The sequence below is a fragment of the Magnolia sinica genome, chromosome 7 (assembly GCF_029962835.1).
Source record: "Magnolia sinica isolate HGM2019 chromosome 7, MsV1, whole genome shotgun sequence".
In the NCBI taxonomy this organism is placed as follows: Eukaryota; Viridiplantae; Streptophyta; class Magnoliopsida; order Magnoliales; family Magnoliaceae; genus Magnolia; species Magnolia sinica.
In genome coordinates this window covers 87,483,129-87,499,115 of record NC_080579.1, presented here as the reverse complement: position 1 = coordinate 87,499,115, position 15,987 = coordinate 87,483,129, and the positions used below count along the sequence as shown (strand labels likewise).

At 40.2% G+C, this 15,987-nt stretch overlaps 1 protein-coding gene across 1 annotated transcript in view; it reads right to left on the bottom strand.

Moving 5' to 3' along the window:
* Positions 1 to 251: 251 nt before the first annotated feature.
* LOC131251623 (uncharacterized) overlaps positions 252 to 15,987 on the bottom strand; it is a 30,409-nt gene continuing 14,673 nt past the window's right edge. The window contains exons 3-8 of the mRNA XM_058252459.1: positions 10,241 to 11,600; positions 9,276 to 9,555; positions 8,158 to 8,265; positions 7,351 to 7,629; positions 4,577 to 4,720; positions 252 to 1,046 (exon numbers count right to left, since the gene is read on the bottom strand). Coding sequence (XP_058108442.1) covers positions 858 to 1,046; positions 4,577 to 4,720; positions 7,351 to 7,629; positions 8,158 to 8,265; positions 9,276 to 9,555; positions 10,241 to 11,600 — 2,360 coding nt within the window. The 3' untranslated portion in view covers positions 252 to 857. The remainder of the gene's footprint in view (positions 1,047 to 4,576; positions 4,721 to 7,350; positions 7,630 to 8,157; positions 8,266 to 9,275; positions 9,556 to 10,240; positions 11,601 to 15,987) is intronic.

Genomic DNA, 15,987 nt, shown 5'->3' with positions numbered 1-15,987 from the left:
GCTGAGAAAGAGATTTGTCACTAGCCTCCACCAAAATCTTCTCCACGAAAACTAGCCTGGGCCATGAGGTACAGGCAGATGCACAATCAGATAATCCAGACGATCTGTATAGTGAAACACGCGGCCAATCCGGACCATCCAATTTTCCCATTGAAATATGAGCTTTGACCACGCATGAGCAATTCAATGGAATCCCGCTTCTATAACATTGGAGCAATGCTGGAGATACTTCAGCACATCAAGAAATCAAAGGAAAAAAAAAGGTGCTATTAAGATTTAAATGTTTAGTGTCGGGCCCACACAATCAAAGAAAAGGAAGACAGGAGGGGGAAAAAAAAGTTGCAAAAGATACAAGAATTCTTCAGCCTTCCCCAATCCAAAAACTCTATAAAACCAAGGAGCGATGGGGGAATAGGATTTTGTCTCAACCCAATTCTCAATTCCAAGCAGTAGACCCATATTGAGAAAAGTTTAGAAGAAAAGAATAATCACATCATATACACAACAGGGCAGATTCCCTTCCCAGCAAAAAAAAAAAAAAGATATTAAAAGAAAAAAGAAAAAAGAAAAAAAACGCCTCAAAGAAACTGGGTGCATGCAAAATTACATTCTAGGTTACAGCAGGTTAGGATACAACATGGTCCAGAGATGGAGGGAGGCTGTCACAAACCGAAACGTGTGAAAAGAAGGGACCAGTGGCCTCCGTAAAGCACCTGCCAATCAATTCTGCGAGGCCATCTGTGTAAAGGAAACGAGCCAGGTTACCGACATCAAATGCAACACCGGGCAGGCGCAGCTCGTGCGAACAGTCCAAATCATACAATCTTGGAAAGCGAGGAAGATTGTTCGGATGAGATTCAAGATGAGATGGGTTCGTATGGATATGAGAGCCATGAGTGTTTGAGAGCTTCTGATGCGGTGGGACGCTTCTTTGGATTGATTTCAAGGAGATGGGCAACGAAATCAATGAAGCCCTGATCCCCCATGGGCAACCGGTGCCGTAAAGATGTTTTCTTAGGAATCAAATACTCCAGCCTGTTGGTGTCCTGAAAAGATGAACACTGGGACATCAAACAATGTTTCAACCAATGCCTTTTCTGTTTAACAAAATTTACATTCCATTTGGGTTTCCAATCAAATTCAGTTGCAATAATTAATTCAATGAAGTGGAAATAGTAGAAGTGGTTATTAGCCCCTGCCTGTTCATAATGAAGGACTAGCCCCCAAATTGCAACATTTCAAATCCAACTAAAAACAGGAGAAATTTCACTAAGAGGAGTTCGGCTGTCATTGTGAATTGAACAGCTCCTGGCAGCCATCCCCACTCTGGTCATTTTCTCCATACAGTATTGCGTGTCCGAACACAGCCTTAAAAGTACCAATCATGCCGGATGAAATGGGTAGCTAACAATATGTGGCAGAATGCAATATTCAAAACTTTTAACTGCATGCAAGCTAGTATTGAAATTATGTAGGAATACTGAGAAGCAGAAATATTTTTACTCAAACCCCAAAGCAGTGTTTTCAGCTATCACACAATTTTTTATGATGACAGGGTGTCCCTGCCCCTTTTTTTAAGGCAAGACTAATCCCTACAGATGTGCGCAATCACCCGCAAACCACATGCAATCGGGTAAAGCACGGGGACGAGAATCGATCTCGCGTATGTGGGGAGCAAACCCACAATGGTAACCATTCACCCAAACCCCAGATGGGTCTTCAGCTATCACGCAATTACTGGCTTGCTTTCTAAAACTCAAGGCTATTTGCAGATTTGTGATATATAATTCAGCATACGGGTAATCCGAAGCATCCATGGTTTTAAGACTCGTCTGAGTTAGGTGCAACTCTGCCTTCACAGGAACTGATCCAGTTCCCCCCTTGTTTTGAAGCTGAAAAGCTGTTGCACACTTTGGCAGTTTCTCTTAATGGGCCAATCCTGGTGATGACATCACTATGCTAGCTGAGCATTAATCCTCAAGTATTGGCTTTTACGGTCTAATTAGATTCCCCTAATGCTTGCTTGCCAGTCTTTTAGGTGCCACACCTCTCTCCCCAAGAAAATACAGTCCAGTATATCTGAACTTAACCTCAGGTCAACTCCGGCCAATTCATTCTGACAAGGGCGAGTCACGACTCGACTCAGGGTCAAACAAGTCAATCTGAGTCATTTAACATGGAAGCAATTACTTCTTCAGGCTTGGGAAAAACCTAATGGTACCCCAAAGTTAGCCAAGCATGGCCATGGAGATATCTCCAACCAATGGAGTTCATGCATGTTTTTTAAAAAAAAAAAAAAAAACAACAACAACAACAACAAAAAATGAAAGAACAAGAAAAATAAAAGGCAATTTCACATAGGAAAGTGACATATATGGAGCATTAAGCCTCTCCAAGAGATGGATTTTCAAAGTAGGTGGAAATGAAAATAATGGTATTTTACATTTTCTTTAAAGTTTATTTTATCTGATTAGACGGTTGCTTCTGGAAACTATAATTAATAACTTATTCAAAAAAAAAAAAAAAAAAATTTGCATGCGATGGCATGACTACTGGAAAATATCAAAAATGCTAAACGGGAACTCATTGTTTCAGTTCTTTAAGGATCTACTTGGTGGTCACAATAAACCGTGGAAGGAATAATTGTTGCAAAGGTGTGATGTTTGTACCTTGTCTGCTGAGGACATCACTTCACGTACACCTTTCCGTACATATCAAAGGAGGTGGACTGCACCGATTTCTTTGTGGCAAGGCGAGTACCCATGATCATGTTGAAGACATCATGTGCATGTGCGAGCATCTGTAAGACCCCACACTGGGAAGATGCACATGGGTTGCTTTAGAGAGTGATTTGGACCATCAGATTCGAGGGATGTAACGATTGGGCCGTTGGATCGCATGGATCACATGATCAGGCCATTGATCGTGGATCGTTTTCATCATTATTAGACATTATCATTTTTTAGGATTTAGTTTGTGATTGATTTATGGTTTGGACACCTTATGAGTTATTTTTATTTGATTTTTCATTATACTAGGGTTATTTTGGTCAAATTTTATGAGACGGTTTAAATTGTAATTTTGAAAAGTTCTTAAGCCTATTGGGGGGGGGGGGGCATGTGAACTCCTTGTTGAAGTGATTAATTCCCTTGATATACAGGAGTAAATGGTTGTTTGACATGGTATCAAAGCGGAAGGTCCTATGTTCGACTCTCGAGAGTAACAAATATGCCTCCCTAATATATTATTCTCCCACGGGGGGTCAGGAAAATCAGGTCCGGCCCAGGGACCGGGAAATCGAGCTCGGCCTATTTATGGTGTGAGTGTCCCTCCATCCTTGTCAATATGTTCCCATGCGGAGTTCTCACCCTGCACGTACGGGGAGGTGTTGAAGTGATAAATTCCCTTGATATACATTGATACACCACACTCTGAAAGCTTAAGCTTTTAGAGCAAATGGTTGTTTGACACTCTTCACTGGGTGTTTTTAGAGGGGAAAAGGAGAGAGAGAGAGAGAGAGAGAGAGAGAGAGAGCTCATTGTTTTCTTCTTCCATCTTCATGTGATGTGAGGGTGACTTCCATGTGAATTAGAATGAAAATTAGTGTGAAGCTTATCTTCATCAACGGTAGTGCGAGGCTTCCTTCTATCCCCCGCACTCTCATCCCTTCATCAACAATCAAGGTATTCTTCCAAGTTCTTCAATTTTCGTTCCCCTTCATCCCAAGTCATCAACATCCTCCCAATCTTAATTCCTTATACATCCATCGACGAGTCAAACCCTAGAAACTCAAAACCCCACCTACCTAGCCCACACGTGTGACCGTACGGCCACACGTGTGAAGCCTTAAAGGTTGGCCGTACAGCCCCACCCTTGCTAGCCTTGGCTTCCCATCATCCATACCACAAAACCTTACATTCTCTTATCCAAGCCCAAACCCAAACCTAGAAATCCCAAATCTTCTTATTTCACCCAAATTACCAAACCTTTGTTCTTTACAATCTTCAATTAAACCCAAATCCCTACATTCCCTCCATCCAAAACCCTAATTCCCTTATCCTAGTACCTAACCCTTTCAACCCATTTACCCCATTAACCCTATGCTATTTGGATGTCCCTACATCCATTAGATCCCAGTTTCCCTTATTTAATAGTCTTGTAGGATGATGCTTGTTAACCTATGCTTGAATTATGCATGATCTCCTCTTTAAGATTTTGGTATTTGTGATGATGGTGGCAAGTTTTGTGATTTTTATTAATTAATTTAATTTTACTGGTTGATCTCACACAATATTTCAGTTCATGCATTGGTCCTTCATCATTTTCCCTTCATTTGTCTTTTACGGGGTTGTTTGGTTCCTGGGAATTCAACCCACGGGAAATGTATCTCATTAGTGAGGGTCATAGGGAATTCAGCCCATGGGAAATGGATTTCATTAGTGCCTAGTGAGGGCCACGGGGCTGAATTTGTCTTTTTCTTCTTCTTGACCTTTGCAATAAATGTTATCCTACTAGCTCACAGACCCTATTTTGTAGAAATCGGGGGGGGGGGGAAGATGAGAGAAATTATTCTTACCTGATTCCGTTCGTAAAGCATGTGGTTTTTTGTAAAATATTTGTATGTATCTCGCCCCTTGGCAAGCATATCTTGGTCAATGGAACCTATAATTCCAATCACACGTGCGAGTAATGTGGCGGGTGAATCGTTTTGGAAGAGAACCTGCACAAGAGGATGAACTACTTTAAGCCATTTATACCCATCAGCCATGGATGATTTACATGCAATTAGGAAAAGAAGAACTAGGGGGGAGAGAGAGAGAGAGAGAGAGAGAGAGAGAGAGAGAGAGAGAGAGAGAGAGATGGCAGTACAACAAGGACAGGTTACAGCTCATATGTGTAACCATGTTAAAAAGTTCCTCCAACAAGGACAGGTTACAGCTCAAAAGTTCCTTTCTTTTGAGTAATTTGGAGCAAGGCCATTCAATCCTCTAAATTGGGTCTGCAGTGGATCCTACTTAAGCCTGATCAGAAATCAGGCCATTATCATGGCTTGATCAATTGGATGGCTGAAAACACCACAAGCCCAACTTGATGCTCTTATGGACTAATATACCATTCACATATCAGATTTTGGACCTGCATACTGACGGTCTAGCCTGTGTACGCCATGTGCAGTGTAGTCAAAGGCAATCCAGGTTCACACCTAGGGGTTTTGGGCCTGTTGTGCCTCACCAGGACCCTGGGCTGGGAGATTATTTCAGGCATGCGCCTAGTGCCTGGGTGCATCTGGGCATGCCTAAAGTATACGTGGCTTTTTACGTGAAGTGCCCCATATAGGTACCTCATATGTGTGGTTTTTTGGTGTTTTTCCACCCACTAAGCCTATTTCAACAACTTTACTCATTCCTTTGGAGATTAAAGCTTGAAATATTCTTTCCCCAAATTTCAACAACTTTTTTTTTTCATTTCCTTTTCTTGATTTCTTTCTTCTATAGTGTTAAGGTTATCACATAGACTGTTAGCTTTCTTTGGTGGCCTGCATGAGATTTAAGGTGAATTGGGGATTTTGAGGGGATTGGAAATTTTAGGTTAGAAGTTTTGTGGATTCTGAAAATTTAGATTGTAGTGTTTGAAAATTTTAGGGACTATGGAAAAAATGTGGTTTTGGATTGGTGACTATGGGGGATCCGGGGAAAATGGGATTTTTTTATTTTTATTATTATTTTTTTTTAAAGGTGAAATACTTAATAGGGAGAAACCAAAAAAAAAAAATGGAATTTAGAATTTAGGGTCAGGAGTTGGGGAATTTAAGGTTGGATATATGGGATTTTGAGCTAAGAGGAATTGAATGGTATCAACTTTTATTATTTTAAAAAATCAAGTTCTCCATATAAATAATTAATATTTATTAGATATAATTAACAAATTGTGCCTGGAATCTCCAATTGTGTGCCTGGGCATTTCAGGCACTACAGGGGCAGGTGCGCCTGGGGTGCACCCAGCGCCTTTAACTACAGCGACCATATGGTTGCGTATAGAGCAGCAACTATACATAGCCCAAATGTTGGTGCATAAGGAATTTTGGTAGGATTTGGAATTTTGCTCTAATTTTTCTTATTTGGTTGGCCTTTATTACAAGTTTGAGATAAATAGGAAAGTTTTATGTTGGACCAATAAGCTTTTATCCTTGGTTTCTTCAAGGATTTTTGTTAGCATGGCTACATCAGGCAATACATATGGAACTTTAGGGGGATCTAATGAAGTATTTGAATATATATTTATATATATATATATATATATATATATATATAATCTAGCTAATTTCTTACTTTTAAAGAATAGGTACATGGTCTGGTGGTGAGATGCCTCTAGGAACCCTTTTGGAGTTATTCCCTCTGGTTTTCATAGTGTGACTCCACAGTTAGCCCTCTTTTACATAATTGTTATTCCCTCTGGTTTTTGTAGTGTGACTCCACAGTTAACCCTCTTTTACGTAATTCCTTTATTTCTTACTATCATTGGGTCACACTGATAGGGGTTGGAGCATAGTGTGTTGGAAATCAAAAACCAAAAATCGTACATATTTGAATCTCTACAATTGAAGTTTGATTTCATCTTTTTGTTACATCATAAGGGCCTGTTTGGGAGAGTGGATTTGGAACCCCCTGGATCTGAAACCCACTGGATTTGAAATCCGCCTACTGTGTTTGGCACCTGGATTCGTAATCAAGTTTAATCCAAAAGTAGCTATGCATAGTATATTTACAAGGGTTTGAATTTAATTAATAAATCAACTTTAATATCTCTAATTAGTGAACGTATGTAATGTTTGACACAATGGTTGTAATAAGCCTGCTGAAATATATACTTTGCCCGAAAGTGATGAAATTCCAAGTCTCGGATGGGCCACTAGCACAAGATCACGTCCATGTGACTAACCAAAAAATTTAACCGTTGATTTACATGGAAAATGTTTGGACAGTGCTGATCATCATATTAAAGTAATTATAGTGATGCAATTGATAATCTAATTATTTTGGGATATCATTACTGGGCCATGTGCCCAATAGATTAATAGTCTAGTGACACACATATTACACTTGCAACTCTTGGAAAGATTTTAGATATAATCCAAGCTTTCACGGTGGATTTCAAACCCCCTCTTTGAGGGGATTTGAAACCCCCAGTTACTTTATGGTGCCAAACAACCAGGGGATTTGAAATCCCCTCAAATTCCCCCACAGCCATGGTGCCGAACGACCTCTAATTATTGCAGTTCGACTACATAGAGCAACCAGACAGTAGGTATCCCCAAATCTCAAAGGAAAACTCAAGGGTGGTTTAACTTACATTTCCAGTGCAGAGTTCCGCCAAGATGCAGCCTAGTGACCAAATATCTATCTTCTTATCATAAGGAAGACCCAAAATAACCTCGGGTGCACGATAAGACCGCGACTGCACATATGAGCATAGATGATCCGTTTGGAAGCAACTACTTCCAAGGTCAATGACTTTCACTTCACACCTACTGTAGCTCTTCACCAAAATGTTCTCAGGCTTCAAATCGCAATGAATAAGGCCAAGACCATGCAGAAATTGAAGTGCCTCCAAACACTGAATGGTAATTGACTGCACAAGAAAGCTTCCCACACCCATGTCATAAACCAGCACTTACAATATTCAAAATAGACAAACTGAAAATTAAGGATCCAACTTGCATTTAAGTATATAGGGCTCACTGAGCCTCAGAAAAAATATACCTTATTGAGGCAGGAGATTCCATACATGTGAGGCCCCTAATCAGTGTTGTGCTGTAGACCCTTGATCTGACAGACCCCATCACGGATGCGAGAAGGCACAAAAATCTGCAAGATTGGAAGATCTGTAAACCCTTCAAGTTTTGGCCTATTTGACGTGGACCCCTACTGTATCTTTTTCTCAGTGCCCTACTTGTTGGCCACTCATTGAAGGGTTAGGATCTTCCAATATGGGAGATGTTTGTGGAATTGCCAAGACGCAGTGAAACCTGTCTTATAAATGGTGTGGATCAACAAAACATAGGCCCCACATTTTCAGAAATCTACACACCACAAACAACACATGCTGATGCTCAGTGCCCTATAGTTCCTCTTAACAAGAACCTGGTAGAATGCAGACCTGAAGCCTTGGCATCGTAAAGTAAACCTCTCCCCCAGATTCTCTGTTGAATTTGTGAAATTCATACAAGTTTGCCTTGAGAAGTTCACATACAATCAACAAATGTTCCTGCACAATACAAAAGACTCAGCTATACACCCACTAAATACTGTGAAATTCATGCAAATCCTTATACATTATCCTTTCTTTCTTCACTAATCTTTTGCTACCAATAGAAATAAATATAAATTAAAAAAATAGAAATACATTAGAAAATACTAAAAGGTATTATAAATACAACACCATACAAGAAAAAAAAAAAAAAAAACTTTTTACACAACAGTTGTGTTGGGAACATGTGGTGTTCTTGTTACATAATCCAGCAGATAGCCAAGAGTTTAACTTTAACCACATGGGTTGCAATCTAGGTTCTCCCTCAGTGTCCCGAACTAATCCTTCTTATTCAGTAGGATGGCCCCACATGCATGAGCAGATGGTTGGATCCACAATGAGGATAAGAGAGAGTGAGAAATGGAGATAAAAATGAGATGAGATGAGGTGATCAATGCAGGGCTTTCAATCACTTGCCTTAGGGTTTTTGTTTTTTCTTTTTCTTTTTCTTTTTTTTTTTTTCTGAATAGACATGAGGGAGAAAGAGGAAGGGGAAGAAAATGGAGTTTCTTTGGGATTTATGCAGGTCAGGTAGATACTCAACCAATAACCCTGTTTTTCCAACCGATTCCTCTCCTTAAAGATCTGTCGAGGGCTGGAGCAAATGGGAAGCCTTCACATACATACATAATTCCAGACCAAACAATCCTCGTGAATGAACACCCTACCAAAAATAGTCACGTCTGGACATGTATTGTACTTTTGCAAGTCTACCAGACTCGGACATCATGCAAATAATCTCAGTAAACTAGAATCACAAATTAGTTGCTAAAAGATTAGCAATATAAACATCTAAAAGTCAGAAGTTAATTAAAATTCTAAATTCAATCCGCAAAACAGCCAAGGACTAAATAATAAAAGGAACCAACATTTAAATAATTAATCACAACACTAGCAAGTACGCACTAAAACAAAACCCAAACAAATGAACACCACGATGTATCGTGTCAAACAGAAAATCCACTTACACGATAGTAGAAGTAATCATATAGACGGAGAATATGATATTTGTCAGCAGGATCATTCTTGTTAACAAACTTGAGAAGCTTTATTTCATCAAGGCTCTGATCAAAGAAATCCTTGTTATTCTTTATAATTTTCACACAGACGTCCATGCCCGTGTGCAGGTCATGCGCTTGAATAGCTTTGCTGAATGCCGCTGATCCTAGATATTCAGTAACATGATAACGCCCAGCAATCACCGAGTTTAGAACAACATGGAAGTTTTTATCCTCCTCGAAACCAGTTCTGAGAGGCAATAAAAACAAGTCAGAAAGAAGCCAAATGAGTGCAAGCATGACAACAAGGAAGAGAACCATACACCATCCTACATATCCCAAGAAGAATTACAGAATGAGCAGCTCTCCAGCAGAGCACAGATACTAGTGAAAGAACCACAGACATGGAGATAAACACAAGAAGCGTCAGGAAGGTCTACATGCACCTCAACATGTAACCATGGGTGGGTAACCTGAGCCATTCATCGGGTCAGGCACTCCGTATGGATGACCTCACTCGAGGATCAGACCAGTCAACTCATCGAGTAGGCCGCATTGTAACAAAACAACTGGTAGTCCAAAAATATTTGACAACTGCCCACATATAGGGTAGATATGTGACTAACAAGACAGGTCAGATTACTACAGAGTTGGCCCACCTTATACAGGGGTCCAATGCCCCACATGTGCACCAGCCTGATTAACAAGACAGGTCAGATTACTACAGAGTTGGCCCACCTTATACAGGGGTCCAATGGCCCACACGTGCACCATGTACAGGCACATGTCAGCTTTAGTAGAACTACAACAGGAATGAGGGTACTTCAAATTTACATCAGTTTGCATAATGTTTTAAGCTACCAGAACAGAAGGAATCTTTTAAAAAAAAACAATATTAAAGAGAAAGAGAGAACAGAACAGAAAAGGAAACCTGCCTGTTTTTCCTGTGCACAATCTTGAGATTAAAGGTTTCGAATTCATCCTCCTGGGCCTTTATCTGTCTCACTTGCTCTTGCACAGCCACCGCTTCTTCATCTTCAATTGTTGCCCCTGGATCTTCTTCTCTGGCATCGCTCACTTTGTCATCTCTACCTTCCTTCACATGCCCCTTTTCATCACCATAGTCTGACAGTGTTGATGAAGTTGAATTTGATCTTACCACATTACCGATGTTCTCATCTCTAGAAGAGCTCTTCACAGGTGAAGAATCAGTGCTCTTTCGCCGCCATGTGGCCAGCATGTCATCGGGCCCTATCAAACCATTACCATAATCATCTGTCTCCTCACCCATCACCATATCGCCCTTGCTTGACCATAGTTGTTTACCAGAGTCAGCCTGCATCCCATCCACAGTTCCCAAAGGCGGTGGGAAAGAAAATCCCCCATCATTATAGCTCACTCCCACTGTATCCTTTTCAGGCCCCATGATGTATTTATGCCTATCTGGCTCACTTGCCCTTGTCTTATCCCTGTTCGACCTCTCGAGATGGCTCTTGTTCGTCTCCTGTTGACAACGCTTGGAACTGCCAATGCCAACATCGTGATCACAAAAGTATTCAACATCTCCTTCACTACTTCCTCCAACCAAACTTTCTCGTACTTCACTGCCAATATCAGCTGCATCGCTGTTAATACCAACACCAATAGATCTGACTGAACCGTGTTGGTCATCATCCATGCATAGGTCATCTGGCCGAGGCCGTTCACACTCATTAAGAACTTGCCCATTTCCTAACATGATGAGTTCATTGTTCTGAGTAACGAATCCCTGCCAAACAGGTTCTGCACGCATCAAATTCAGCTCTTCTTCATCCATCAACTGCCCATCATACTGAGCAATCAGATCATTTTCATCTCTTCTCCCATACATTGAAGCTATTGAAAGCCCAATAGGATCCTCAGAAGCAGCAACTTGTTCAATAGTATTTGCCTGAAAAAACTGCTCCCCTGAGAAGTAAGAGTCCTCCTCAGCAAAAGATTGGTCATCATCCTCATCTTTCATGGGGCCCCTTTCCGGTCGGTCTGGAACACTCCCATGCCCCGTCCCCTTCTCATTGTCGCTTGGGTAGTCAATCTCATGAGCCAGAAACCAGGCCTCATCTTCAATAGGCTGTCTCATGTACCCAACATCATCATCATCATCATATTCGTCGGAATCCCAGTATTCATTGGGGTAGTCAATGGATTCGCTCAATCCATCACCAATAGTTGCAAAACCAGAAACCAAGTCAGAAGCATCCTCAGCAATTCCCTGACTTACGGATAGCCAACTATTTCCGCCTGTTCTCTTTCCACCTGTTTTCATCATGTCGATGATTAGCAATCGATATAGCAACGATTACAGATAACAACAAAGGAAAAGAATCAATTCAGAGTGGCTATAATGAAGAATGCCTCAACGCTATGGCATTAAAAGGTTAACAAACAACAGTTCAAGGAACAAATGATGTTAAAGGTCGGAATGGGGTTTTGGTAGTATAACACGTCTGAGCACAAAAAAAAAAAAAAAAACAAAACAATTATTAGACCACCCATGGATTCAGCATTTTGTTCTAAAACCAGATAAGACTACATATTATAGTGATAACAGCAATAGTTCTCTTAAGGCTTCCAGGCCAGACCCATCGTGAGACTGGATTAGTCCTATTATTAGACCACCCATGGATTCAGCATAGGCCTGAATTTCAAGCCCACTTGATAAACAGAGTGGGCTAGTATACAGTTTTGACAACTTCTCTATAAAAACATTGACCGAACTAATGTCCAGGGTCGTTTATGATTGTTACAAGTCAGGCCCAGTCATGAATTCCACATCCAATTAACAAACCTCAATACTGAAACCTGACCTGAGACATCCCAAAACCAGCCCATTTGCCACCCCTAAAGTGCTCATTTCCCATATTGTAGAGTCAAGCATGGTCAGAACTGAAATGCTGCTTATAAATTTTTATTTTCATTTTGGAAAGGTGTTGGGTCGCTGACATTGTAAAACCAGGCACGGCAACAACAGAAAAGAGACTGTGTTTAGGCTCAGAATGATCTTCACACCTGAAGGATCTGACATGCACAATGCCAAATCTGAGAGGATTAAACAGACTACCATTTGATGTTACCACTTACCAGGTTGCATAATATTAGTGTCCATTTTCCATAAGATGTGGATTTCAGCATGTTGATAATCACCACAATTATGGACATGCATGAAGAAGGTCGCATGTTCTCACAAGAGGAAGAAGGCCAGATAATCAATTAACATTGTAACAAGCCACTGGATGTGGTGCGGTGTTGACGTGTCGTCCAAAGAATAGATACACGACAAAGGCACTGCATCAGTTAGATACCACGAACCTATAAAGAGAGAACATTTTATGTAGTAAATAGTAAAGGGCCCTTTTTTTCGACGTGTAATGGTGAAGAGTCATATTTATTGCAAGGAAGAGGACTTCAAGCCAGAACTCAGTATATTTCTTCTGCAGTTTCCCATTTTGCACTCTTCTGGAATATAGTGTGCTCAGAATAGTCTAGCGGTTCTAATGCCATCTCACCAAAAGATTAATAATTCTACCGTGGGAAAAGGAGAAGGCACTCCATTCACTATTCAAAATATTCATCAACTACTTTCCACACCTGCCTTTAGAGGCCATTATCTAAAATAAAAAAGATAGAGACCTTACATAGTCTAGAGTTTAGAGTTTCGAGACTACCCATGACTAGAGCTGTACACAAGTTGAACCGAGTCAAGCTTGGCACAGCTCAACTTGGCTCAACCAGTAGCTGACCCTAGCTCGAACTTGGCTCGGCTCGGTCCTCGAGCCTACAGGCCAGCTCGACTCGGTTCGGTCAGCAGCTCGGGCCAGTTTGAGCTGAGTTCAAGCCTGTGCAACATTTTCTCAAACATATGGAGTGCACCTTCAATTTCTCACAGTATGCAAAGCAGCAAGAGCAGTTTACAGGTATTTCATCAAACACTCGATAGGCAGCATCAAAATCAAAATAAAATGGTAGTTTTATCATGTAAAGTTTTTTTTTTTTGTAGTAATTTGTTTCATATCCATACCTTCCTCACCGCCAGCCGATCCCGCGGAGAACGTATGCACCCGAAATAACACTTCGTTAAGTCATTTCATCAAACACTTGTTGAGCAACGTCAATATCAAAATAACTGAGTCACCAAACTGATTTGATCCGAGTCAATTCGAGCTCAAATTTTTTCGAGCTCCAAAAATCAGCTCGACTCGGCTCGAACTCAGTTTTGAACCGAGTCGAATCGAGCTTTTTCGAGTTGAATGAGTTAAACGAGCAAACTCGGTTCGTGTACAGCTCTGCCCATGACATGATAAAAATCACTAAAGATTTGACACAGACTGCTACTAAAACGAGAAACTGGACAGCTATTCAAAAGATTCTAAATCTCAATGCGAAATGAGATAACCAGCTCAAGACTTAAAATTAGGAAATTTCTAAAATACAAAGTCCATGCAATGCGTGTTTCATCGTAGTCATCCAATCGGATCTGTTGACCTTACAAACCAACTGGACGGATTGGATCCATATACATGATATAACCCTTTATCTGTTTCAGATACTCAATCTAATCAATCTGGACACTTGAATGGTCCAAAATAATATTAAATGGTCCCAATATTTACTCAGCAGTCAGATCAGTCCAATATATGATCAATACTATCAGGAAATTGCTAAAATACCAAGTCCATGCAATGCGTGTTTCATCGAAGTCGTCCAATCGGATCTGTTGACCTTACAAACCAACTGGACGGATCGGATCCATATACATGATATAACCCTTGATCTGTTTCAGATACTCAATCTAATCAATTTGGACACTTTAAAATTTAAAATTTAAAATTTAAAAAAAAAAAAAAAAAAAAAAGTAACGGGCTTATATTAAACGGAGAAAGAGAAGTACAGGTGCTGCCGAGGTGGCAGAAAAAAACAAAAAAACCTACAGGCCTAAGAACAGGAAATTAAAATTTTTGAGGGAAGGGACGTTAGCAGCCCATTCAATAATCGATTTTTTAGCCATAGAGCCCACTGCTTGAGCCGAAGATTGGGAATTATTGAAGCATCTTTCGTTCCTCTCCTTCTAGACCGCCCACCAGATTGCAATGATTGCCAATCTCCAAACCTGCAATCTGAGTTTACCCAACTTGAAACCAAGGTATCCCGTATCGGTATCGGTTGGCGTAACGGTGGATACAGGGGCATAACGGCCCGTAACAGTGCATTTTTTTTTTGTCCAAAAAATATGAAAAAATATGGATTAAATCCGGAATATTCTAAGCATTCCAAATATGCATTCATTTATAAATTGGAACATGTTTATGATGGTGTAACGGTCCACTCTTTGGTGAGAACTTGTATTGGACTGTCTGATGAAGTTATGAACCAAACAACCTGGATTTGACTGCAAAACTCATATATATAATTTTCTAACTATCTACTATCTATGATATATATATATATATATATATATATATATATATTACAATGAATGTAATATGAAAATATCTTACATGTGTAGGTGTTTGCAATTATTTTTCATAATTCATAAAAAAATATAAAATGACAATAACAATTTGTAAAATGAACATTAACATGTTCTACTATGATTAACACATCATATTCTACCATTAAAACATCAAAACATTCAAAAAATAATAATTTTTCGAATTTTTTTAAAAAAAAAAAGGTCGAAAATAGTGCGTCTATAGAATATATATATATATATATAATGATAACAACAATCTGTAAAATGGACATTAATATCTTCTATTATGATTAACACATCATATTCTACCATTAAAACAGCAAAACATTGAATAAAAAGTATAAATACTTATTTTTGAGGAATTTCTAGAAAATGGCCCACAGAGCTTCGAATCAAGAAAATCTTTAATATAAGTTGTTTTTATTTGTAATATCAAGCTAAGAATGGTCGAAAATAGCAATATAATGATTTAGGAAGAGTTTAGAAGAAAGAAGTTTCAAAAAAAGTGAAAAAACAAACCTTAAAAAATAAAGATAAAAAGGGACATTTTTTTACCGTTACGCCCCATAACGGCCATTACGGGGCTGTAATGGCCGTTACAGCTACAGAATTCAGGGGGTGACCGTTACGGCCCCGTATAGCGTAACAGCCATGGCCGTTACCGATACGTATCGGCTGATAAGCTCGTATCGTAACGAATACGGGACACCCTGCTTGAAATTGTACGAGAAGGCCAGTAGGTGGAAGGCGGAGGCCGGCACACACCCACTGACATTAAATCTGCTAAAAAAGTCTGCTCGAATCTGTGATATAAAAGAGCAGTGTACCAACAGGTGGTCAACTGATTCCTCGCTGGCCATGCAGCAGAGGCATATATTGGCGAGCTGCATGCCTTTCTTTTTCAAATTGTCGATCGTGAGGATTCGATTTTTGGAAGCAAGCCAGGCGAAGCAGATGAACTTGGGGGGGAGCAAGGTATTTCCAGATAAAAGGAGAGGCCTGGGAAGCAGGGAGGGCGTGGGGGCGAGAACTGCATACAGGGAATTAACCGAAAAGCGAGCTGACTTGTCCCTCGTCCAGGTAATTCTGTCCGGCTCCGCCTGGAGCGGGGGCACGTTGGTAAGACAATCAAGTAGATCAACATATTCACTGACCTCCTAGTCATGAAGATTC